Consider the following 26,435-nt stretch of genomic DNA (forward strand, 5'->3'; position numbering starts at 1 on the left):
GTTTGGACATGTTCCTGTAGGAAAAGTCCACAGTCTGCTATTGAGACAGACTTGGGGAAGCTACTACTACTGCTTATCAACTCTATATCACTACTAGAATACTGCTACCCTGGAATTGGTAGCATGGGATGTTGCTACTAATTGGGTTTCTGCAGGTACTTGTTGCGACTTGGACATATGGGCTGCAAGTCCTCCACAGCACCTGGAAGGCAGATGGTGGAAGCACATTGCACCTGGAATAGAGGCCCTGGGTGGAATGGGGTGGACAGCAGACTTACTCTGGAAACTTGTGGAATGGCAGGAATATAAAAGGAAATCTTATGATCCCTTTTCAAGCAATCTCATGAGAAATATGTTTTATTTTCTGATCAATATTCAGCCCACAGTAGTCAGCATATTCAATACATAGTAGCCTTCAGGTCTCATGTGGATCCCAGCTGAATATCAGCTAGGATCCACATAAGGATAATCAGGTGCCTCGGCCACTCTGATCCTCCTCCTTCCATCCCCCAAAGGCAATGATGGGTCAGGTCCAATCCTCCCTCTCCCCTGAAGGCAATGATTGGTCCAGCCTACCCCCCTCCTCCATCCCTCCCCCAAGATTATGATCCCTGATTCCTGCTCTTTTCTCCTCCAAAGGCAATGATCAGCTTGGTCCATACTCCCAGGACTAGATGGAATCTTTCTGGTGGTCTAGGGGATCCTATCAGCAGGAGCAATGCCCACTTGCTCCTGCCTATTGCAGCTGCCCCTTCAAAATGGTTGCCACAACCTCTAGCATCAGTCTTGCGGTACTTTGGTAGTACCACAAGACTAGCATGGTGACCATTTTGAGGCTGGTCCTGTGATGGGCAGCAGAAAGTGGGCATTGTTCCTGCCTTTACAATATCAGACCACCCACATTGATTAACTCAGTAACACTTACTGTGAGACAAATAGGCAATCAGGGATACAAAGAAACACACATGTACACACACACCTCTTCACCCACACAAAGTGGTATAGCCACTCACTCACCAGAGACAGCCACAGACAGATCCAAGGGCAAGGTTGAACACACTGGGGGTTTGAGGGGAGCTGGCTGAGGGGTGGGAGAAGAGACACAGGCTATTTGAGTGAGGGGGCTGCAAGGGTGATAAGGAGGACTAGAAACGAAGCTGGAATAGGAGAGGTAGCCAGACACATCTACATGAACAGAGATGACAACTGTGCAATCAAACTGTTTTTAGACCTCCTCCTACAACAAAAGCACTAAGTTGAAAAGACAAGTGAGGCTGGTGTATGTGTGCGATTTATAGCAGGTGTAGATGCTGATGTTTGGATTGTGCATCCTCAATGTGCACGAGACTTGCAGAATATGTAATAGATGTATATACCTGAGCACCTCCTAACACTCCTCTCGATGCATCCAGCAGATCCACATATAAACTGTGGCCCGTCTATACTCACATTTTAACATGGACGCCATTTCCTCATGTAATTGTCAGCATATCCACATGGAAATTATTCATAAGGTTTCCAAAATAAGGGCCTTAGTTTCAGTATTCATTGCTGCAGGTATAACGAAAATTCATCATCTGGTGGATTATAATGATTTCAAGTGGATGTCAGAGGATTCCTTTTTTATCATATTACACATACAATCTATTTTTATTTTACAAAAAAAAAGGGTTTTTTTTATATAAAGGTCTGCTGTTCCTGAAGAATGTGTAATGGAGTTAGAAATATATTTTTCAGCAAAACATCTTCCTGACAGATTCCCTGCTTCCTCTTTTCTCATCATGTCACCTAAGATAGAGCAGATAGCTCATAAAATTTATCACTTACTAGTTTTCAAAAATGTGTATGACTTGTCTTTTGATACATTACAAAAAAAGAAACTCTTCATGCTTACAGCATTATCAAAAACTTAAGAATATCCCAGATACCACAGAGAACGATGACCTAAGAGCAGAGACATCTATAAAACTTCCTAAAAACGTTGGAAAAACCCTTCACTGTGGCAATCCACAATGAAGGGTCATGCATGAAATCATCATAACCAATGTGTTTGTCAAATATCTCAATCCTGAGGTGCCAGAAATGAGTCTTTTCTTCTTAAATAAGGAAAACATCTTTTATGTGTTCTTACCGTGTCCTGAGCTAAAACCTCTTACTGATTTTATGAAAACATTTTTCCTGTATTTCCTATTGATTTGTCCACTGTTAGAGATTAAAGAGGCAATTTGTGTTTCCATTTAGGCATGCCGAGGTTGAGAACTGGGCACCAGTTCTAGAATGGCATCAGTGCACCAAAATGCCGCACAAAGAACTGTGAGGGTTAGGAGGAAGGATGAGAGGGGGGAAAATAGTAATGGAATGAAGTGATGAAGGTGTTGTGCTGCTTCTTAGACATTTCTATTTTCTTTGAAACAAAACCTGAATACTCTATCGTGAGTATTCCTCCCACCTTTAAACATGTCCTCCCAGAGCTTGTAGAACACTGTAAGCCAGTGGTTCCCAAACCTGGTTCCAGAGGCACCCTAGCCAGTCAGATTTTCAGGATATCCACAATGAACATTTGAGTGGAAAACGGTAGAACCTTTGGGTCTCAATAAGGAGGTTGAAAGGGCAGCTGTGTAATTGGGGGTTGGAGCCCTTTAAGAGAGAGACTCGTCTCCAGATGGTTTAGTTTCCAGGCAAGAGCTTCCTCTGCAGGGAGGCTCCTCTGGTTGAATTCTCACACTGAAGTGATCATGAATTAATTTTTACTAACAGCAGAATAACAACAGCAGGTTGTGAAGAAGCAGCTAATGAGGACATTTCAACACAGAATTTAAAGTGATACTGTCAGACCGAAGCACTGGTACTCCTAAAAGATTGAAGTTCAATTGGATAATCAACTGAAGATAAGGACATTATGGGGTCCTTTTACTAAAGTGTGCTGAAAAATGGCCTGCGATAGTGTAGGGACAGGATTTGGGCACGCGCAGAATCATTTTTCAGTGCACCTGTAAAAAAGGCCTTTCTAACATTTTTGCTGAAATTGGATATGTGGCAAAATGAAAACTTCCGCGCGTCTATTTTGGGTCTGAGACCTTACCGCCAGCTATTGACCTAGTGGTAAAGTCTCACACGGTAACCGGGTGGTAATGACCTATGCGCGTCAAGTGCCACTAGGCATGTGTCCGATATAAGTGGCAGAAAATAAAATTTATTTTTTGGCCGTGCGTATCAGATGCATGGCAAAAATGAAATTACTGCAAGAGCCACGCAGTAGCCATACGGTAATTCCAGTTTGGAACGCGTTGGGCGCACATAGACACGCGGCTTAGTAAAAGGGCCCCTATAGTTGGAGATCCAGAGAAGTTATGGTTGATTTAAAGGGATAATGCATTATTGGGCAAATTTATACTCTGTTCAGGGATCTGGTGGACTTGTTTTAAATGTATGTCTTTTGTAAGATTTTCTATTAAAGTTAATAAAGGTATTTTTGTGATTAATTTATAGCTAAAGTACAATGATTTAAGAAGAAAATAATAAATATTCATGAGAAAGATTTACATGCACTACCTCTACTGCATGCAAATCTTTCTCATGAATATTCATTGTGGATATCCTGAAAACCTGACGGGCTGGGGATCCTCCAGGACCAGGTTTGGGAACCACTGCTATAAGCTATATGCATATCTCAGGCATTTAGGCTATAAGCTATATGCATATCTCAGCTCTATGGCAGTATAAACACGTCTACATTATACATGCATATCTATTCTGTCACACTAGTATTCTATAAAGAAAAGTAGGTACCGACTTTGCAGACTAGAATGAAGCCTTGTGCGGGATTGGGAAGAAGAGGACCTTGGCTTGGCTGACGGGGGTTGGGGTCCCCGCCAGCAAAGGTAGGCGGCAGCAGGAGGGGATCATCGGGTCGTCAGCAGGGGGGGTCGGCAATGGCGGGGGGTTTCAGCAATGGCGGGGGGGTCGGTGGCACCGGGGGGGGGGGGGCAAAAATGTGGCCCCTCACCTCGGGCTCTGGAACCCCTTCTCGCCGAAGTCTGGCTACGCCCCTGCTTAAAAAGCAATAATGAGCAATATTTGGCCATAATTAGAATTTATGTGCACAATTCACTAAGCGTATTCTGTAACGAACTGCGCCTAAATTCTAATACATGCAGTTCAAAAGGGGTGTGGTTATCAGCAGGGAAATGGGTGTATCATAGGCATTCCAAAATTTACGCACATAGTTCTAGAATAGGGCCCAGTGTATGTAAATCTATATGCAAGGATTTACGCCACATTTTCATTGATATAAATGGAGGCATATAGTTTTAGGTGCTGGGACATCAACTAAGCATATAGTGCCGGTTATAGAATACGCTTTGGCAGAAATGTTTACCGCCCGGATTCCTTTGGTGCCTTATATAGAATCTGGCTCTTAGCTCCAATATTGGATGCTAATAATTATTAGGACTAATTGACCTTAATTGAAATTTATGTACATATTTTGTCATGTAGATCTGCACATAAATTTTACACATGACTTCAAAAAGGGGGCATGGCCATTGGAGGGACAGGGCGGATCAGAGGCATTGCTAGACTTTATTCACACTGTTCTAGAATAAGGGGAATCCATGCCTAATTTAGATGCAAGGATTTACACCAGGGTTTATTTGGTTTACATCCTCATATCTAAAGTTAGACACTAACTAACCCCCACATTCTATATAAGGCGCAGGGAGTAGCATGCTTTACATTAAGCACACAGCCAATTTACGAATGCTGTTGAGTAATGAGCTAATCAGTGAGGATAACTAGCCAATAACAACCAATTATTATGACTAATTGACAATAATTGGAATTTGCATGTGGAGGAGTAGCCTAGTGGTTAGTGCAGTGGACTTTGATCTTGGAGAACTGGGTACAATTCCCACTGCAGCTCCTTGTGACTCTGGGCAAGTCACTTAACCCTCCATTGCCCCTGGTACAAAATAAGTACCTGAATATATGTAAACCATTTTGAATGTAGTTGCAAAAAACCTCAGAAAGGCAGTATATCAAGTCCCATTTCCCTTTTCCTTCCCCCTTCCCTTTTTAGGTGTATTATATCAAGTCCCATTTCCCTTCCCCTTCCCATTTCCCTTTCCCTTCCCTTTTTAGGTGTATTATAAAAATCGGCACACAAAAATGCTAACACTCGTAGCTAAAAAGGGAGCGCGGCCATGGGAGTGTGGGCGTGTCAGGGGCATTACCAAATTATGCGTGCTGTTATAGAATTCGGGGGAATGTGCCTACATTTAGCCACGAGTAATTGCACTAGGTTTTCAGTTGCGTAAATGGCTGTGCCTAAATGTAGGTGCGTTCCCTTGGCCTATGTGCCGTTCTTTAAAATGCATTTTAATGTAGACACATATTATAGAATAGTGAGACAAGCATAATTCTGATATATTTTAGACGCCATTTGCTGAATCTGGCCCTAAGCGTATTCTATCGACGGTGCCTAACTTTCAGCACCATGTTAGCGCATTATTTTCGGTGCTATTTATAGAATTTGGCCCTAGGTGCCTATATTTAGGCATGCTGTTATAGAGTAACCCCCAAAGAGGTAGGAGTGATGCTAGCACAAACTATTGATGCTAATACTGGATGTGGTAGTCTTGGGCATCCAGAATACATTGAAGTTCTTGAAACGCAGATAGCCTGGACTAATATTACCAACACTTGCTTCTGTTGATATTATTCCTGGATCTTGTTTCTTTTTCTCCTAAGATATTTCATCTATTTCTCTCACTTTCTTACACACATAGACACCCCATTTCTAAAGGTGTGCCCCCAATGTCAGTGTTTAGCTGATGATGCTGTAGTCAAACTCTGGATGTATCAGGAACATGTTCACACAGGCTTGTGGTGGCAATCAACTCAGTTTAAAAGTGGTTAGCGAGGCGGGACTTTCTCATATGCTACTCATGTTAAAAATTGCAATCGGACAGTTTTAAAAATGTCTTAGGGCCCCTTTCACAAAAGCATGGTAGGGTTACTGTGCGGGTAGCATGCATCAAATAAGCCTACCATTGGGGTAGTGCAAGAGCACAATGCAGTGGCGTAGCTACGTGGGGCCATGGGGCCTGGGCCCCCGTAGATTTGGCCCTGGACCCCCCTGCCGATGACCCTCTCGACCCTCCTCCCACCACCAACTCTCCTCCGCCACCACCATTGCCTACCTTTGCTGGCGAGGGACCCCAACCCCCTCCAGCCGAGGTCCTCTTCATCCGGTGCAAGGCTTCGTTCTGTTTCTGTGAATCTGACGTCCTGCACGTTGTACATGCAGAACATCAGACTCACAGAAACAGAATGAAACCTTGCAACAGATGAAGAGGACCTCGGCTGGCGGGGGTTGGGGTCCCCCGCCAGCAAAGGTAGGTGACAGCGGTGGCGGGGGAGGGTTGGCGGTGGGGGGTCAAGAGGGTCGGCGGCGGGGGGTCAAAGTTGGTTGTGGCGGCGGCGCCAGGGGGGGGTCGGCAATGGCAGGGGGTCAGCGGCGCTGGGGGAGGGGGCTAAAATGTGCCCCCTCAACTCGGGCTCTGGACCCCCCTCCCGCCGAAGTCTGGCTAAGCCCCTGGCCCAACGGTAGTTCTAAAGTTGGCGCACACAGTTTCCTGTAATAGAAAATATTTTTTTATTTTCTATCACGAAGGGCATTCCCAGCGCTAATCGGCAGCACAGCCACATTGTCACGTGTTGCCCAATTACCGTAAGGTTAGCGCATGAGCCCTTACCGCCTGCTAAATAAGTGATGGTAAGGTCTGCGGCAGTAAATAGTCATGCGCTAATTTAAATATAAGCACACAGCCATTTACTGACCCATTTTTAAAAAGGCCTTTTCCCCGCTACTATAAAAAGTGACCCAGCATGCACCAATTTCACATGCCAAAACTAGTGCAGGCCACTTTTTACCACAGCTTAGTAAAAGGGCCCCTCAATGATTTTTTCTTCCCTTTCTGACTGACTTACAGGCTGTGAAATCAGTTTGATGGTGCACCGATTTTATACCCGACTCAAAAGAACACCTCTTTTATGGTTCACTAAGCCAACCTAATAGGACAGTAAACAGATGCCATAATCACAGCTGTAGGTGTGTAATGGAGCACTCAGAGGATGCTTTCTAGCCAGAGAGCACAAAATCTGATCTGTAAAATCTGCTGTGATGGTATCTTTTCACTTCTTCACCTTCAGGAAATCTTCTCTTTCCCTTGAGGAAGATATTTTCCGCTCTGCCAGCATATTAACAAATATATACTAGGGAATAATGGAAGTGGGATGCATTGTGTCTATCAATAGAATCTATATAGTATCTTTCTCCCATAGGGATTATTTCAGCTTTTGATTCAATCTTTTCCGAGGTTTAAATCATGATGTTACAAACCTCCAAGGAACTACTGTATTATTTGTGACCTTCTTTATTAGTTTCTGCTGTTTGATAAAGTAGAGAAAATTGATTTATAACAAAGTGTAGTTTCCTTGCAAACAGGGAATATCACTGTTAGAATGTGTATGGCAAAATGCATTGTCTCATACATGTTACAATATTATGGAATATTTATACTACCCTTGCTGTACTATTGTAAGATTAAAAAAAAATAACAATAGCATATAATGAATAGTACATTAACTCCTGGATTCTATAAACGGCGACTAAATTTTTGCACGCAATTAACGTGTGTATTTTCTCATGTGGATCTGCACATAAATTTGACGCACAGCTTCAAAAAGGGGGTGTGGCCATTGGAGGGTCATGGATGGATCAGAGGCATTCTGGGATTTTTCCAGGTACGTGTGATCTGGATTAGCCACTATTGGAAACAGGATACTGTACTTGATGGACCTTTGGTCTGTCCCACTATGGCAAAACTTATGTTATGAACTTAACTGGTTAGCAAGCCAATCAATGCCAATAATTGGATATTAACAAGCAATTATCAGAAGAACAACAACAAAAAAAAGGTAAAGGATGGGAAGTATATATATAAAACTTTATTGGGCACCACTTGTTTATTGGACCAATCCAGCAACAAGCAGTTATCGGCACTAATTGGGGCTAATTAGGATTTATATGCTTAATTTGCTAAACGTATTCTATTAACTGATGTGCGTAAATCGGACTGCATGGATCTCAAAGGGAGGTGTGGCCATGGGAGAAGCATAGGCGGGTTGTGGGCATTCCTATAATTTATGTGCAGTTTTATAGAGTATGCTCGATTTGTGCCTAAATTAGTTGTGTGCTTTCACACCAGGTTTTAGTTGCCATAAATAGCCATGACTAAATTTAGTTGCCGGAACTGGTGCTAATCGTATTCTATAAACTGGACCTAACTTTAGGCGTGGTTTACAGAATAGTGCTAAGCGTGATTTTTTAGCCGCCATATATAGAATCTAGTTCTAAGAGTAGAAAGCATGCCAAAGTGCTTAGGAGATTAACTTTAAAACAGTTTTGGGGTGCATATTCTCCCTTATTATGCTTGATGTTGTATCTTGATTTGAATAAGAGGTGTAGTTATCAATGTGAGCAACCAAACAGACATATTATTTACCACAGGTCCCATTTTATGCAATGAGACCTACTTCTAATAACTGGGGTTAACAGTACAATAACACATCTTAAAGGTAGCCCAGGTTGATAACACTCTTCCCCCCAACAGGCTTATTTTCAAAAGAGATTGCCGGCGATCTTCCGACACAAATCGGGAGATCGCTGGCAATCTCCTGAAACCGGACAAATCGATATAATCGAAAGCTGATTTTGACCGGCTTCAACTGCTTTCTGTTGCAGAGCCAGCGAAATTTCAAGGGGGTGTGTCGGTAGGGTAGTGAAGGTGGGATGGGGCGAGGCGGGACGGTGGTGTGCTCACGAGATGGCTGGCTTTGCCCAATAATGGAAAAAAAAGCCAGGCTTGACGAGCATTTCGCCGGCTTTCCTTGGTCCCTTTTTTTTCACGACCAAGCTTCAAAAAGGAGCCCCAACTGACCAAATGACCACTAGAGGGAATCGGGGATGACCTCCCCTTACTCCCCCAGTGGTCACCAATCTCTTCCCACCCCCCCAAAAAATCGAAGTGCTCGTCAGGGACGTCCTAAATCAAAAGTGTTTTTGCTTGGCTTCTTTAGGAGTACTAGTGGGATTTGAACCAGCCACCTCTGGATTACAAAACTGGTGCTCTAACCATAAGTACATAAGTAAATTTTCTCCAATTTGTTTTAAATTTACTACACTGTAGTTTCATCGCATGCCCCCTAGTCCTAGTATTTTTGGAAAGCGTGAACAGACGCTTCACATCCACCTGTTCCACTCCACTCATTATTTTATATACCTCTATCATGTCTCCCCTCAGCCGTCTCTTCTCCAAGCTGTATAGCCCTAGCCTCCTTAGTCTTTCTTCATAGGGAAGTCGTCCCATCCCCGCTATCATTTTAGTCGCCCTTCGCTGCACCTTTTCCAGTTCTACTATATCTTTCTTGAGATGCGGCGACCAGAATTGAACACAATACTCAAGGTGCGGTCGCACCATGGAGCGATATAATGGCATTATAACATCCTCACACCTGTTTTCCATACCTTTCCTAATAATACCCAACATTCTATTCGCTTTCCGAGCTGCAGCAGCACACTGAGCAGAAGGTTTCAGTGTATTATTGACGACAACACCCAGATCCCTTTCTTGGTCCGTAACTCCTAACGTGAAACCTTGCATGACGTAGCTATAATTCGGGTTCTTTTTTCCCACATGCATCACCTTGCACTTGCTCACATTAAACGTCATCTGCCATTTAGCCGCCCAGTCTCCCAGTCTCGTAAGGTCCTTCTGTAATTTTTCACAATCCTGTCGCGAGTTAACGACTTAGAATAACTTTGTGTCATCAGCAAATTTAATTACCTCGCTAGTTACTCCCATCACTAAATCATTTATAAATATATTAAAAAGCAGCGGTCCTAGCACAGACCCCTGAGGAACCCCACTAACTACCCTTCTCCATTGTGAATACTGCCCATTTAACCCCACTCTCTGTTTCCTATCCTTCAACCAGTTTTTAATCCACAATAGGACTTTTCCTCCTATCCCATGACCCTCTAATTTCCTCTGTAGCCTTTCATGAGGTACCTTGTCAAACGCCTTTTGAAAATCCAGATACACAATATCAACCGGCTCCCCTTTGTCCACATGTTTGTTTACTCCTTCAAAGAATTGAAGTAAATTGGTCAGGCAAGATTTCCCCACACAAAAGCCATGCAGACTTGGTCTCAGTAATCCATGTCCTTGGATGTGCTCTGTAATTTTGTTTTTAATAATAGCCTCTACCATTTTCTCCGGCACCGACGTCAGATTCACTAGTCTATAATTTCCCGGATCTCCCCTGGAACTTTTTTAAAAAATGGGCATTACATTGGCCACCCTCCAATCTTCCGGTACCACGCTCGATTTTAAGGATAAATTGCATATCACTAGAAGTAGCTCCACAAGCTCATTTTTCAGTTCTATCAGTACTCTAGGATGAATACCACTTGGCCACAGCTCCACTTACTTATCCCTCCCTTTTGATTATGCCCCATCAGGTCTCTCTCAGCCAATCACAGACAGGGGTCTCTCTCAGCCAATCATAGCGCATTTAGCTGTCTGTGAGTGGCTGAGAGAGAACCCTGTCTGTGATTGGCTGAGAGAGACCTGAAGGGGCATAATCCAAAGGGAGAGAAGGCCAAGTGGTTAGAGCACCGGTTTTGTAATCCACAGGTGGCTGGTTCAAATCCCACTGATGCTACTGGAAAAGCCATCCCTGACAAGCATTTCAAATTTTTTTCCACTTTTTTTGAAGCCGGCCATCTGTAAACCTGGCGATCTCAACATTTGACCTAAATGTTGAGATTTAGACAGCCCCAACTGTATTATCGAAAGAAAAGATGGCTGGCCATCTTTTTCGATAATACGGTTGGCACCGCCCCTTTGCAGGGCCGGCCCCAAAGATGGCTGGCCATAGAGATGGCCGGCGCCGTTCAATTATGCCCCTCCACGTCACTTAAGAAAGCACATAAACAGGTCAATGTTCAGCCACTATGGTCAGCATTGTTTTTAAATAAAAAGCCTATATTGAGTGTTACTATCTGGATTCTGTGTGGTAATGAATAGCTGGGTAAAGCAGTGAGTGCTAGCGATGGTATCCAAACAGCCGACTGGATAGCAATCCCATAAAGTTAAGACAGCAATGTTTCTGGCCCAACATTATCTAGGTAGTTTTCTGGATACTGGTCTGATTATCACCCCTTTGCAGATAACTGGCAGTTCTGCCCTTTCTCCGTCCACACACCAGCCTGGCACTAAGATATTCAGTAGAACTATCTGTATAGTGCCACTGATTCTCCACAACCAGCCCCATCTATGCCAGTTATCCGAATAATGGCAGCCATTATTTGGTTAACTGGCTTTGAATATTGATCTGAAACCTACTACAGTATGTTATACTATGCTAAATAATGGAGAACATGACTGTTTATGATGTTTTGGAAAAATAAGGAAACTGGCACTGTATTTGAAACATTCGTTTCCCTTTATTAGCTCAGTGAGGCCGATGCGTACTGTATGTTTGAAAAAAAAAAATCACAGGAATTTTCATACAATGAATAAAACCACAACAGTACATGTAGAATTGGCAGGTGGGGCTTAACTAGTAGCTTACTATCCCTGTTCAGCACAGTTCAACCAACATTATTACTTACACTCTCACCTACAAATTTTACAGTAGCTCCATTCATTCCGTGGTTCGCATTATTAAAAATGTCTGTCACACTGGTACAAATTTAGGATTATCACATTATTTCATATGGCTATTCTAGGTCATTTATAGATTAGATCTTATGTTACAGTGATTGAAGTTCTCATTACGGCTATCAAAAAATAAGGACACATAATCATTACCTAAGTTTATATCTAAAAAGGGATGAAAAGGTTTTTTTTTTTTTAACTGACCCAACTTTTTTTTTAACATCCCCACTCTCCTCAAGTCCAGATTCTCTCCTGTAAGCACCACTATTCTAAATGACAGCTCCGTTCTTATGTAATAGCAATTTAATATGCATTGATACTCTTTCTGATTTGGGATTTCGTTTGGTTGACTTCAGGATTATTTCCTATGCCACAAGGATCATTTTGACTTGACCATTGCTGCTACAATACTGGTTCTGTGAGCAGTATTATAGAGGTGGCACATGAGGCTAGATTCTATATATGGTGCCTGAAAATTCTGCGTAGAAAAAAATATGCCTAGGAGTATTCTCTAATGTACACCTGAATTTATTGAATAGGCTTAAATTTCCATGCGGTATATAGAATATGCCGAGCGCCTCTTCACTCGACTTGGCATAAATCTTGACGCTGAAATTAGGTGCACAGTGGGTGTATACTATAACGACACACATAGATTTTAGAAATGCCCATGGCCAGCCCACTCTTCAACTATGCAACTTAGAATTTGCATGCACACGTTACAGGATATGCTTAGTGAGTTGTGCACATAAATCTTAATTAATGCTTGTTGACATCCAATTAACAGCACTCATTAGTTAATTATGTGCATTCTTATAGGCGTAATATATAGAATGTCTGGGAATACACTTAGCGAGTTGTGCACGTAAATCTTAATTAGTGCTAATTAGTGCTTATAATTGCTTGTTAACATCCAAATAGCACTGATTACCTAATTAAACAATTAAGTTATGTGCATTGTTATAGAATACACTTCGATTTCTGCGCTAAAATCTAAATGTATTCCATAACAAAGCATGTAACTTAATTGGCTTAACAAGCTAATCAGCAATAATGAGCACTAATTGGCAATACTTAGAATTTACACACAGAACTCACTACGCATATTCTGTAATGAACTGTGCCTAAATTCTAAAGTGTACAGTTCAAAAGGAGCATGGTTATGGGCGGAGAAATGGGTGTTTTGTGGGCATTCCATAATTTACACACATAGTTATAGAATATGGCCCAGTGCATGTAAATCTACATGCAGGGATTTACGCCACATTTCCATTGGTGTAAATGGAGACACGTAGTTTTAGATACTGGGATATCAGCTAAGATTATTCTATATGCCACACCTAGGGGGTCTTTCACTAAAGTTTAGGAATAAAATGGGCCCTGCTGCAGATAAGTCAAGCTAAGTTTTAGTAAAAGACCCCCCTAAATCTTATAGAGTACGCTTAGGCAGTTGTTTAAGCACCTTATATAGAATCTGGCCCTATATGTATGGAAAAGCACAAGCATAGTGTTATTTTTTCCACACTTTTATCCATCCTAGGTGGAGGTATTCCTGAGGGTGGGATTGGAACAGGGTGTGAGCTAACCATATAAGATATGGGAGATATGATAGAGGTCTATACAATGATGAGTGGCGTGGAACAGGTAGACGTGAATCGCTTGTCTAGCTTTCCAAGAATACAAGGACAAGATGGCACGCAATGAAGCTAGAAAGCAGTAATTTTCAAACAAATCAGAGAAAATATTTCTTCACTCAACGTGTAATTAAACTCTGAAATTTGTTGCCAGAGAATGTTGTAAAAGCAGTTAGCTTATTGGGGTTTAAAAAAAAGGTTTGGAGACCTTCCTAAAAGAAAAGTCCATAAGCCATTATTAAGATGGGCTTGCAGAAAATCCACTGCTTATTTCTAGGATAAGCAACATAAAATGTATTGTACTGTTTTGGGATCTTGCCATGTACTTGTAACCTGGATTAGCCACTGTTGAAAACAGGATGCTGGGCTTGACGGACCTTCAGTCTGTCCCAGTATGGCAACGTTTATGTTATTCTTATGTTATTGACATTTTCAAACGTATGCACATATTTTCACAAGGAAAATATGCATTCATTATCACTTTTGAAAAGTGAGCAAAGTTTGCAGTGAAAAGCGTATATGTAATTTTCACCTGTGTGGGTAGTTCTAAAATTACTCTTATATGACCAGAATTCATTTCCATGGTGTTTGCTGAAGCTAAAGGAAGTATTATTTGGTTACATGTTTTTCTTATACTGTTTTTTTTCCCCATTGGGTTTCTTAAACATAATTTTGAATAATGAGTTTACGGAGGAGAGTCATATGCATGGCAATAATATGTTAGGCCAGTAAAAAAAAAAAAAAAATCAACAACAACGAAAAGACAGCAACCCTAATGAAATATCTGTTTAAAATAAACAAAGAAAAATACATACTTTTTAATCATCTCTGCAATCCAGGGCAAAATAGAATGTATTTAACATTTCATCACAGAAATTTGAAGGCAAAATAGGTAATGCATCTGGTCCTTAAACACATAATATGATATACTAAATACTGATTTTAAAAATAATTTATTGCTTTTAATATATATATATATATATTTGTATATATATATTTATTTATTTATATATATATTTTTTTACAACAGAAGATACTCAAAAACCAGAAAGCAAAAACTGTAAACTTTAGTTTGGCGTTCACATAATTAAAATACCTGCATTGTAACCTAGAGAAGAACAAGAGTGGTGTGGATTAAAGCCGTTACTGGTGTAACAGAGAACCCGTGAGAAAGTTCCTTTCTTATTGCTATCTACTGAAAATGAGAAGCAAAAAAAAATCTTAAAAAAAACAAACAAAAAACCTCAAGCAAGCATCCAGCAGCAGCACAGACAGTGGAATCTTCCAGAACATAATATACTAGTGATAAATAAATACAGCTATCAAAATCAGCTGCATTAGCCTGGGGAGACAACTTTTTTTTTACATGTTTTTCAAAAATTTTCAACCAGACTTTGTGAGAGAAGAAACTAAAACCAACTTAAAAAGAGATTAGCTAGGTAGATGTGCTTTATCTAAGAAAGATGTCATGAATGCCAAACAGTAATAGAATACTACTTTATTAACCCAGGCAGAGCAAACACATAAAACTGATTCAGTTCAGTAGCTCTGCATTCAGATCAAAATTCTGATGCTCTGAAAATAGTAGCTTCCTTAAGTTCTCTATATTTGCCTGGTAGAAGTAACGCCGTTGAGGACTGCTTCTGCCAAAAGATGACTTTTACAGCTCTAAAATGCATCACTGGTACAAAATTTTCACTGGCCTTTTTAGTATTTTAGTCATCAATCATAATAAATAAGTTTGTCTTCTTCAGTAAACACAGGAATGAATTATCAGTATTTATACCGGATGCGTAACTCAAGAAATTGATTAGTGAATGCCACCGTTAAACAGTGCCAACAAAAAGATTACTGGCTTCAAGAATGTCACTGAAGCACCAAAGTACAAATCATACAGTGCTGAATGCCTCAGTGTTCTTTTTTTTTTCCTCAGTTAAAAAATAAAACTCCTATCTTTAAGCAGCATAGCTTTCTAAGAAGGCGTTTTGATGTCTAGTTCCAAAACGAAGCTTGGTGCATTGATCAAACGTAGTAAGCTTAAAATAGATATTCACCAGCGAGGCACTGCATAAAATCATGCACATTACAAAAAAGAAAAAAAGCAATAAATAAATTTAGTTGAGAAATGTTTGTTTAGCTAATACATTCATGTGTATAAAATAGCAAACCCTCCCCCTCCGAAAAAAAATCTTAATAGCATGACAAATGTGGAAAATCTTTGTGAAACTGATTACTAATTGTAGGGCCAGGGTGTTCCTTGACAAAATAATTAACAAGGAAATTCGCTTACTAAAAGGAGTATGAAGCGATATGTGCGTGTTCAAAACACAGACACACACTTAAGGGCTCTGTTTACTAAGGTGCACTAGCATTTTTAGCGTATGCACAAAATTAGAGCATGCTGTGTAGGCGCCCACAGGAATATTGTGGGTGTCTACACAGCACGCGCTAATGGTTAGCGTGTGCTGTGTAGCGATACTAGACATACGTAGTACAGTGCTGCGTGTGTCTAGTAGCGCTATAGAAATGATAAGTAGTAGTAGTAAGTAAGTAGTAAAAGCACTAACGCGCCTCTAGCGCGGCTTAGTAAACAGGGCCCTTCCTCTCTTTTACAATCATATCGCATACATTTAGCTTTCTAAATATGTCTGTGTACAATAGCTGTTTCACCCGATACGATTACATTTGAATATTTGTGATTTAAAAAAAAATCAGCAGTATTGAAAAGAAGGCTGCATTTACAGTGCATAGCTGTAAGAAATAAAGAACATTGTCATACAATATGTACACGAAATAAAAAAAAAGAAAACTCCATTGAATGTTTGTAAATAGATGCCTATAGTTTAGAACATAGTGCAGAACCTATTTGAACATCCTCTTTTCCCTCCCCCTATCCCCTATAGTTTTATCCAGTTCTTTGTTAATAATGTAACACACCCCACTCATTAGAAAACAGTAAGCTGCACATTTTGACCATTTACAAAGGCTTTTAAATGTGTGTGGAAGATCGGCATATGGGACACATTTACACAGGTGTCAGAATGAAACTCCTTCAAAAAATTCAGCAATAGATTTCTAGCATGTATTTTGTTCTTCTAACCCGAACCCCCCACCCCCTATGTTCTACTCCCAACAACAAGAAAAAAAAGGGCATTACCGAACATGCCTCTAGGGTTTTGAATTCATCTGGACTGTCCTAGTAACATAGTTAGAGAAACAGCTTCTTTTAAAAAAAAATCAGTATGTTCTAAGTACCAGAGTTATGGTTTCAGCAAAATCTCATACATCTTCAAGTTTGCACTTCCACAAAATTCTCTGAAGAGTTGCTGCTGCTGCTTCCGTCAATTTCAATTGTAGTCTCTATAACTGTTAGGAGCCCCCACCATCAGTCCAGGAAAGCCATACCTTTCACACCCACTCACACGTGTTCGTACTGGACAAGTGGCCCCTGCCATTTCACTCTTCAGCAGCTGTGTTCATGTAAACCATTGTGTACAGAGTGTAAAGCAGGAGAAATTCCTAGGTCTGACTTTTAATAGTCCATTATTGAAGGACATGATGTCCATGAGGTATTCTCTGTCCTTCCACTGGCCTTGATGCTTGTTACCTACGCAAGCTTCTCTGGGCCTCCTTGAGCAAACTATCAAAGTCCATGGAGTCATATTTGCTCTTTGTGGAAGCAGGATCAAAGTCATCTGAATTTGAGTCTGAAACACACAAATAAGATAACCAGGTTAGGGTCCTTCACACAAAAACATGGAAACATAAAAACTAACATACCAGGTGAGACAATGGTTAATCAGGCCTAACATCAGGTCTCTAGTGGTAGTCAGCACAAATTACTGAGAAGTACCCAGCACATCTTAATGAGATATTCATTGATATTTGTCAAAAGTAAAAAGAGGTTAATTTCCAAGTCTACCTGGTTAACAATAGTTAATGGATATGATATAACTATACTAGTAACCCTGACTAGGGTTTAGCAGCAATTTTCACAGCTCCCTGTAGTGCTGGGACATTATGACAGTTGCTGGTGTTATTTGAAAGGGTAAATAGCTCTCCTCCAGTCCTCCAACTGCATTGCTACCATTAGGGGGTGGTGCTTCAATATTGTATTTTCAATTACTAGGACAGTCACGTTCCCTGGAGTCCTGCAGAGTTTGCTTGTCCCTCACTATTGAAAATGTGATAGTGAAACAGCACCCCCCACTGGCAGGACTGTAGATGGAGGACTCCTGCTCAGCTTAGAGGGAACAGTGCTCTCCTCTATTAACTTGTTCCACATCACTTACGGTTGTACAAACCTCTCACATTTCTTCTCCAAGCTGAAGAAATCTGAACCTGTTAACCCTCACGGAGATGTTTTCATACTATTTGTCAGTTTTTAGGAGGGGGTGAGGGTTGCCCTTCTCTGCACCTTTTCTTCTTCTGCTATATATACATATGTATGTTGCAAGACTGGTACATAGATGTGTATTTGCCAGCATTTCACATATAAAGACCCGTACAATCATATTCTTTTTTAAACTGTATCTTTTTTAAATGGCTATTGCCACTAGACGTGCCTGCAAATACACATGTATTATCTAGTGTCCTCATACTATTTACAAAAAGGCTCCAAGTTCAGCAAAGCATTTCGTATGGTACTCAAAGAATTTTTAGGGGCTCTTTTAGTAAGTCACGTGGAGGGGCATAATCGAACAGTGGCGCTCATCTCTGGGGACAGCCCCGGGAAGGGGCGGAGCCAACCGCATTATCAAACAAGATGGGCGTCCATCTTTCGTTTCGATAATATGGTCGGGGCCGCCCAAATCTCAACGTTTAGGTTGACCTTAGAGATGTCCGACCTCGGTTTTAATGGAAACCGAGGACGGCCATCTCAAAAACAAACAAATCCAAGCCATTTGGTTGTGGGAGGAGCCAGCATTCATAGTGCACTGGTCCCCCTCACATGCCAGGACACCAACCGGGCACCCTAGGGGGCACTGCAGTGGACTTCACAAATTGATCCCAGGTGCTCCCTTACCTTGGGTGCTCAGCCCCCCAAACCCCACTACCCACAACTATACAACACTACCATAGCCCTTAAAGGGTAACGAGGGAAACCTAGATGTGGGTACAGTGGGTTTTGGAGGGCTCCCATTTACCACCACAAGTGTAACAGGTGGGGGGGATGGGCCTGGGTCCGCCTGCCTGAATTGCACTGCAGTACCCACTAAAAACTGCTCCAGGGACCTGCATACTACTGTGATAGAGCTGGGTATAACATTTGAGGCTGGCATAGAGGCTGGAAAAAAATGCTTTTTAATTTTTTTTTTGAGTGGGAGGGGGTTGGTGACCACTGGGGGAGTAAGGGGAGGTGATCCCCGATTCCCTCCGGTGGTCATCTGGTCAGTTCGGGCACCTTTTCAAGGCTTGGTCGTGAACAAAAAGTGACCAAGTAAAGTCAGCCAAATGTTCGTCAGGGCTGGCCTTCTTTTTTCCATTATCAGTCGAGGACGGCCATCTTTTAACCATGACCCCATCCCACCTTCAGTACATTGCTGACACTCCCCCTTTACCTTTGGCCATCCCTGTGACGGAAAGTAGTTGAAGATGGCCAAAATCGGCTTTCGATTATACCGATTTGGCCACCCTTAGGAGAAAGGCGCCCATCTCCCGATTTGAGTCAGAAGATGGGTGCCCTTCTCCTTCGAAAATAAGCTGGATAGGCACCTACACGTACCCAATGTGCGACAATTTGGAACCACTGCCCGGCTACCGCATGGCCCGGGCAGTAATTTATTTTTGTACTCGCGTCCAGTAAGCGCCTTGGAAATTTTCCAGCGCACGGCGCTTACCAAGCAGTAATCAGCATTGTACGTGCGCTGATGATTAACGCTTGGTTAATGTGTGAGACCTTACCGCTAAGTCAATGGGTGGTGGTAAGGTCTCAGGCCCAAAATGGATGCGCGCTGATTTTCATTTTGCCGCACCTCCTTTCCCCCCCCCCCCCCAAAAGGCCTTTTTTGCAGGTGCGCAGAAAGATGAATCTGCACGCGTCCAATGCATGCATCTCCACCAGCGCAGGCCATTTTTCAGCCCACCTTAGTAAAAGGACCCCTTAATGTTCCAACCTGAATGTCCCAGTCCGTACGTATTACACCAAAGAGGAATGAACACCCAAATAAATGATAAGGAGTTGGCCATGATCAACAAACATGAACCATAGGGAATCAGTTGATGAATACCAATGCTGAGTTTATTGAACAACCTGACACTGAATGTGTTTTGTTCTTTACTTGCATTAAAGGTCTAAACACATACTTTAAAACAAATATATTTTTTTATTTATGCATTTTTAAGTATACGTTTAAACCTCTGACACAGGTAAAGACCAAAACATGTTTTTCAAAAATTCTCACTTACCTTGAGAAGTATCTTCTGTATAGCCCTTGACTTCACAGCTTGAACACATTCTCCCCGCATCCAACAATGGCCAAAACAAAATTAAGCTGTGAAGTCAAAGGCTATACAGAATATACTTCTCAAGTTAAGTGAGAATTTTTGAAAACCATTTTAAATGCGATGATTTGAAGTAGAAGCATTTTCTAAAACTATAAATATTACTAAAAGGAGGTGGGGTTTTTTTTGGCCTATGATTGAATTTAAGCCATCTGAGACCGTTTCTAACAGATCAGGGCTTGCTGAGGCTTTTTCCTCCTTCACAATATGATTATGCCCACATATGATATTTAAGGTGAGATATCTATCTATCTATCTATCTATCTATCTATCTATTTATCTATCTAGCTATCTATCCATATTTCTTAGTGATTTCACTTTCATCTGCCATTTGGATACCCATTTTCTCAGTCATTCAGCCCTTTTGTTGAGACGTGCATTAGTATTTAGGGCCCTATTTATTCAGCCGCGTTATAGGCATGCTAGCAGTAGAGACACCCATAGGAATATATGGGTGTCTCTAGCATTAGCTCGTGCTAAACACGTTAATGCACCTTAATAAACAGGGCCTTATTTTGTTAAAAATATCCATGGAAGTCAAAATTCCATCCTCCATAGCTTGTGAACATTGTCAGCTAACTCAGTGTTTCCCAAGTTGGTCCTGAAGTACCCCCTTGCCAGTCAGGTTTTCAGGATATCCACAATGAATATGCATGAAAGAGATTTGCATATAATGGAGGCAGTGTATGCAAATCAAGTTCATGCACATTCATTATGAATACCCTGAAAACCTGACTGGCAAGGGGGTACTTCAGGACCAACTTGGGAAAAACTGAGTTAGCTGACAGTGTTCACAAGCTATGGAGGATGGAATTTTGACTTCCATGGATATTTTTAACAAAATAAGGCTCTGTTTACTAAGGTGCGTTAACGTGTTTAGCACGAGCTAATGCTAGAGAAAACACCAAGCTAACCCATAAAACTGCTAGTAATGCCTGTTTTCTAAAGGCTGGACTGAGCATGCAAAGTCCTCCTTTGCCTCATGGTTCAGTATCCTTGCTCTGCAAACCTATATAAAATTAAGCTGGATATATGTGATGGGTGCTACTGCCAAAGGCAGAATCCAAACAATATCTGGATTCTAGGAGAGGATGTGAAAGAATAGAACAAATGTACAGAAAATAATAATCATAATCATAATCATAAAAAGAAACAGATCAAAAGCATGCACTTCAGAGGTCTGGTATCACACGCAACCAAATTCTATAAATGGTGCCCAAAGGTGTGCAATTGAGCGTGCAGTTACAGAATAGGGTCAGTTATGCACATAAACTAATTGGCTTAATTGGTGATAACTATCAATAATTGGCCTTAACAAGTAGTAATTGGCACACATTAGTAGTTTTGCACCTAACTGATCTACACAAAGTACCGCGAGTTGCTGCAAGAGGTCGCGGCAGCCATTTTACACAGGTAGCTGCAAGGGGCAGGAATGAGGGGGCTTCGCTGTTGCCCCAATGACTCCACTAGGACCACCAGAGATAGAGGTAGGCCCGGTGGGGCCTACCTAGACCTTGGGGGAGGGGAGTGGCTCATTCCAGCGGGGGAGGGGAGGGGTTTTGCTTCCTGAGAGCTGGGGGAGGAGATACAGGGAGGGAGCAGTTTTACAGGCCGGGAAGGGAATCGAGGGGGTCTTTTTAGGTATAAAATAGTTACGTGGGTTCTGGTTGATATTCAGCTGGGGCCCACATAACTGTGTTATGAGGGCCCCAGTTGAATATTGGCTGGGACTCACATAAGCTTTGGTGGCCAGGCCTCATAAAATTAATCACTGCCAGTGCCCAATCATGACCTAAAACAATATCTGGTAATGGTGGTATTTTAAAAAATGCTTACCGCTGTCAGCTGAATATTGAGATGCTTGCATTTATGTACCTAAATGACTGCAGTTAGGCACAAGCATTTATACAAGATTTTGGCTGGCATAAAAGCTAATGCCTAAAGGAAGGCGTAAAACTGTGGACTTAAGCTAGTATTCTATAATGGTGGTTCCACATGATATCACCATTATAGAATTCGAGCTTAGTACACCATATCTCGGCGCCAAACTTTAGGTGCCATTTACTGAATCTACTCCAATGTGCCTCCTCTCAGCTAGGGTTCACATGCTCATCCCATGTATAACAGATAAGGAAATAAGCCAACCCTGAGTCAAAAGGCCATTGGCATCCAGCCACCAGTCCCACTCCCTCCCCTCCCCCCAAAGAAATCACTGTAACATGGGGAAATACTGACAGTTGCTCAAGCCAAAGCCGCAGAATGTTTGTTGCCTTTGGGAAGACTAACTACAGCCATGAAAACAATGGTCACCACTACTTTTCTGAAAAGCAAGTTCAGGCTACTTCTCTCCCTTTCTCTCCATAGAAGAGTGGCTATCTCAGAGGACCAGAACTGGAAAGGCTAGAGAGAGAAATGCAATCTTAAGCATGTCTGATGAACATCACTACTAATTTCTGTTCTGTGTATTCTGTAACTATTGCATCTTGCATCCACTGCAACCAGGGCTGCTGAAAGACTCGGCCGGGCCTGGGGCAAGGCCGCCCCGCCTCTGCCCCCCCCCCCCCGTCGCTCCCCCTGCCGCTTCCTGCTGCTCCTCACCACTCCCCCCACCGCTGCAGTCCGCGGTCTCACCTGCCTGCCTCCATGACTCCCAGCCCCCTGCATTCAAGGCGGCAGTCGTAGATCGCCTCTTTTCTGGCCTTCCCTCCCTGTGTCCTGCCCTCGTCTGATGTAACTTCTGGTTTCCGCAAGGGGGGGGACACAGGGAGGGAAGGCCGGAAGGGAGGCAATCTGCGACTGCCGCTTCGAATGCAGGGGGCCCGGAGCCGAGGAGGCAGGCAGGTGAGACCAGGAACTGCAGCTCCGGTGGCCTGACCCTGGCGCCGGGCCCCCCTTGGAGGCCTGGGCCTGGGGAATTTTGTCCCCTCTGCCCCCCCTCTCGGTGGCACTGACTGCAACACTCTTCCTGTAGACTAAGACATGCAGTGCCAAATGTCAACACAAAAAGAACATTCAAACTGGAACATGTGGAACATGTTCAATAGCTACAGCATTGTCCTTTATACATTGTGCAGTTGCCAATGTATAAAACATTTGAAAAACATCATTATTGGTGAACCTTTGGTCTGATGATATATAATTTTGCTTAAATAGATATTTTTGAAGTATTCAGGGGTGCATTATGTATCTTCTGTCTGACCACTTCCTCCCCCTCTTCTTTTGTCTTCTACTCCACACCTTCCACACCATTGACCTCTCTAACAGCATCAGCTCGTCTACCACTAACCTTCAATGGAGCTGTTAGCAGAGCCCTTGAAATAAATTGAATGCACAAATGGTACAACAGTAGTACAATGTACTACTTAGACTGTGAGCTTACTAGGGACAGACCCAGTATCTGTCAAATAAAAACCTGTAAAACGCTTAGGTCTAAGCGGTATATAAAAACTTGAATGAATGAATTAAATGATAACATCTAGTTCAAGAAAGACCAGAGTCAAATTTTAGTAACTAGTAAGTGCTAAACAGCATAAGGAGAAAAACATGTGACTGCAACAGTTGCATGCACTTCTGACATATCTTTATTTATATGAAAACACACATTAATTTTAAGGCACGCATGCTTCATTCTGTTTCTGAGTCTGACGTCCTGCACGTACAACGTGCAGTGACGTCAGACTCAGAAGAAACTTTCGGCGCCAGCTTTAGTAGAAGAAATGAAAGGACCTCGGCTTGGCTGGCGGGGGTTGGGGGTCCCCCGCCAGCTGACGGAATTCTTTTACAGGCAGCCGGCAGCGGCAGGAGGACGCGGACCTCGGCTGGCGGGGGTTGGGGTCCCCCGCCAGCGAAAGTAGGCGACAGCAACGGAGGGGGAGGGTTGGTAGGGGGGTCCAGGGCTAAATCTGCGGGGGCCCAGGCCCCTGAGGCCCCACGCAGATACGCCCCTAATGTAGAGCATAGAATTATTTTCTGTATACTAAGTTTTAGGGTATAGGCCCCTCTGATTTTTATTATATACCCATTTGCAGATCCATAGCAGGACACTACCTCCTAGTCCATGATTTGTTAAGTTTCTGAGACATCTTTAACCAGAAACATCATGTCAACCTCCTTGCCCTCACCGATATACTTATTTACACATCCATTTTATTTCTTCTTTCTTTGTCAATTATTATACCCACTTACCCCTACCTTACCTGACTCTACTTTAATTGTATTTGTTTAACCCCTACCATACTTGGCGTTCGACAATGCGGTTATTGTAAGCCACATTGAGCCTGCTAGTGTGTGGGGAAAATGTGGGATATAAATGCTGCAAAGAAAGAAAGAAAGAAAGAATCCTAACAATCCTAAGAAACAGTACAGTTAAGATGGCATCCTAATTTTATTTTATTTAATTCAGTTCCTTTCTTTTGTCCAATGCAATTCATAACATCAAAACTGCAGAGCATCACAGTGGAGTTGTATAGGTGCCAACAAGAAAAGATATGCAAAGTGTATTATTCAGGCAAGAACAGCAAAACCAGTGCTAAGAGCAGAGTGGAGACATACAGGTCAATACTGAAAAGCACTTATGTGGCTGGCGCCGCCTGCATAACAGCTTCTGAAAAACAAAAAAAAATTGGGACTGCTGAACATGTAATTCTGGATGTATAAATCAAAATACATCCAGAATTATTAGCCAAAACAGAGGTGCTGTTTGGGGCATTCTGGGGGTGGCATTAGTTACATGTATAACTAATATGTGTAAGTGGCAATATTCAGCCACTAACCTCCAGATTCCATAAATGGTGCCCAGAATTGTGCACCCAAACTTGTGTTCATGCCCAAGATGCACACTCAAATTAATTGAGTAATGAGCCAATGAGTGGAGTTGAATGGGTAGATGTGAAGCGTCTGTTCATGCATTCTAAAAATACTAGGACTAGGGGGCATGCGATGAAGCTACAATGTAGTAAATTTAAAATGAATCAGAGAAAATCTTTCTTCACTCAACATGTAATTAAACTCTGGAATTCGTTGTCAAAGAATGTGGTAAAGGAGGTTAGCTTAGCGGAGTTTAAAAAAGGTTTAGCCAGCCAGCGTTTGAATATTTATGGCTAGCCAGCTATATCGCACAATATAGCCAGCTAGCCACTATGCACTGACTGTGAATATTCAGTGGGACATAGCCAGCTATTCCCCGCTGAACATTTGAGGATAGACAGTTAAGTGCTATTTAATCATAGCGCAGAATATTGGGAGGTTAGCACCTAAGTGTTGGGCATGCTCCTGACCCACCCATGCCCCTCCCATGTTCACACCCCCTTTGCAGTTATGTGCTATAGAATTTGTGCACTAATGTTATAGAATACTGACTAAGTGCTATTATGCTTATAACTGGAAATTAACTCCTATTATCATTGATAATTGGTGGTTAGTGCTAATTAACACCTAATTAGTCAATTAACATTCATATGTAACTGTACATAACCTATAACCTGCAAAAGTAATTTTGCCTGCTACGCATCACAGAAAGTACTTATACTTAAAATTGTGTACACAACATTATAGAAAAAGCAGGCAATAGCATACTTTAATAATGACAAATCACAATGAAAATTTTAATCACATAGCTCAACCATTTTATGCAACACCTTTTGGTTTGAGGCTCTTAGACCACCACAAGAAGGGTGAATATTGTAGAGCGCATTACCTTTACCAGAAGTTAATGTGATATATATATAGCTCTACTAAGCAGCTGTACTCAGTTACCAGAAACATTGGGGCTCTTGGATCTGGGAGTCAGGTCGGGGCATACAAATAAACCACATAGCAATGATGTTAAGTACTAGCCAGCTAGCAGAGTTGACCAACCTAGGCACAACTATTTCAAGTTGGAATCTAATTGGACCGATTTTGGCTGGCTGGATTTAAATCTAGCTGGATAAAATAAAGCCAGCCATCTTAGCAGGCCTGAGCTACAGTGCCTTTGATATCAGGAGCTGAGCATCTAAGTTTGCATTAGAGAAATGATAATATTGTTAGGCTCTTTTCTTTAACACTGTATCTCAACTATTGTATACATTCAATAAGATTTCTCCCTTTCTTTATGCCATCTACTGTGAAATCTTCTCACTTACATATTCATTCATTCAGTAGTTCTCTGTCAGACTAGTCAAAGGCAGTTTATAAGGAATGGCTTCCACAGTCACTGAAAACATAGATATGAGGGCCAGGGATAACCAGAGTAAAGATTTTTTTTTTTCTGAAATGAACTGTTAAATGCTCAGATAACTTCTCTGAAGTCATTTCCGAATGCAGACAGATTTTTAAGGCTTGAAACCCCAATGCAGAGTTAAATATTATGGCATTGAACTCCATCTACCATTTCTCATGACTTCTTTTCCCTGGGTCCCCACTCTCAACATGCCATCCTTAGAGCTTTGGGTCATGTTAATATGATTCAAGGAGTCTATTTTGGTATACTAAAAGTATAGTTGATGAACACGTAACAGTTTACTCTAGTGAA

The 26,435-nt window shown here is 41.9% G+C and overlaps 1 protein-coding gene across 2 annotated transcripts in view; it reads right to left on the bottom strand.

The window, feature by feature from the left end:
• Window positions 1-15,337: 15,337 nt before the first annotated feature.
• The window catches only part of PPARGC1A (PPARG coactivator 1 alpha), a 232,150-nt gene continuing 221,052 nt past the window's right edge, over window positions 15,338-26,435 (bottom strand). The window contains exon 13 of one of the 2 annotated variants that reach the window (XM_030191237.1): window positions 15,338-17,127. In XM_030191237.1, coding sequence (XP_030047097.1) covers window positions 17,024-17,127 — 104 coding nt within the window. In that variant the 3' untranslated portion in view covers window positions 15,338-17,023. The remainder of the gene's footprint in view (window positions 17,128-26,435) is intronic. The other variant, XM_030191238.1, reaches the window with a different exon arrangement.

The sequence above is a fragment of the Microcaecilia unicolor genome, chromosome 2, assembly GCF_901765095.1.
Source record: "Microcaecilia unicolor chromosome 2, aMicUni1.1, whole genome shotgun sequence".
In the NCBI taxonomy this organism is placed as follows: Eukaryota; Metazoa; Chordata; class Amphibia; order Gymnophiona; family Siphonopidae; genus Microcaecilia; species Microcaecilia unicolor.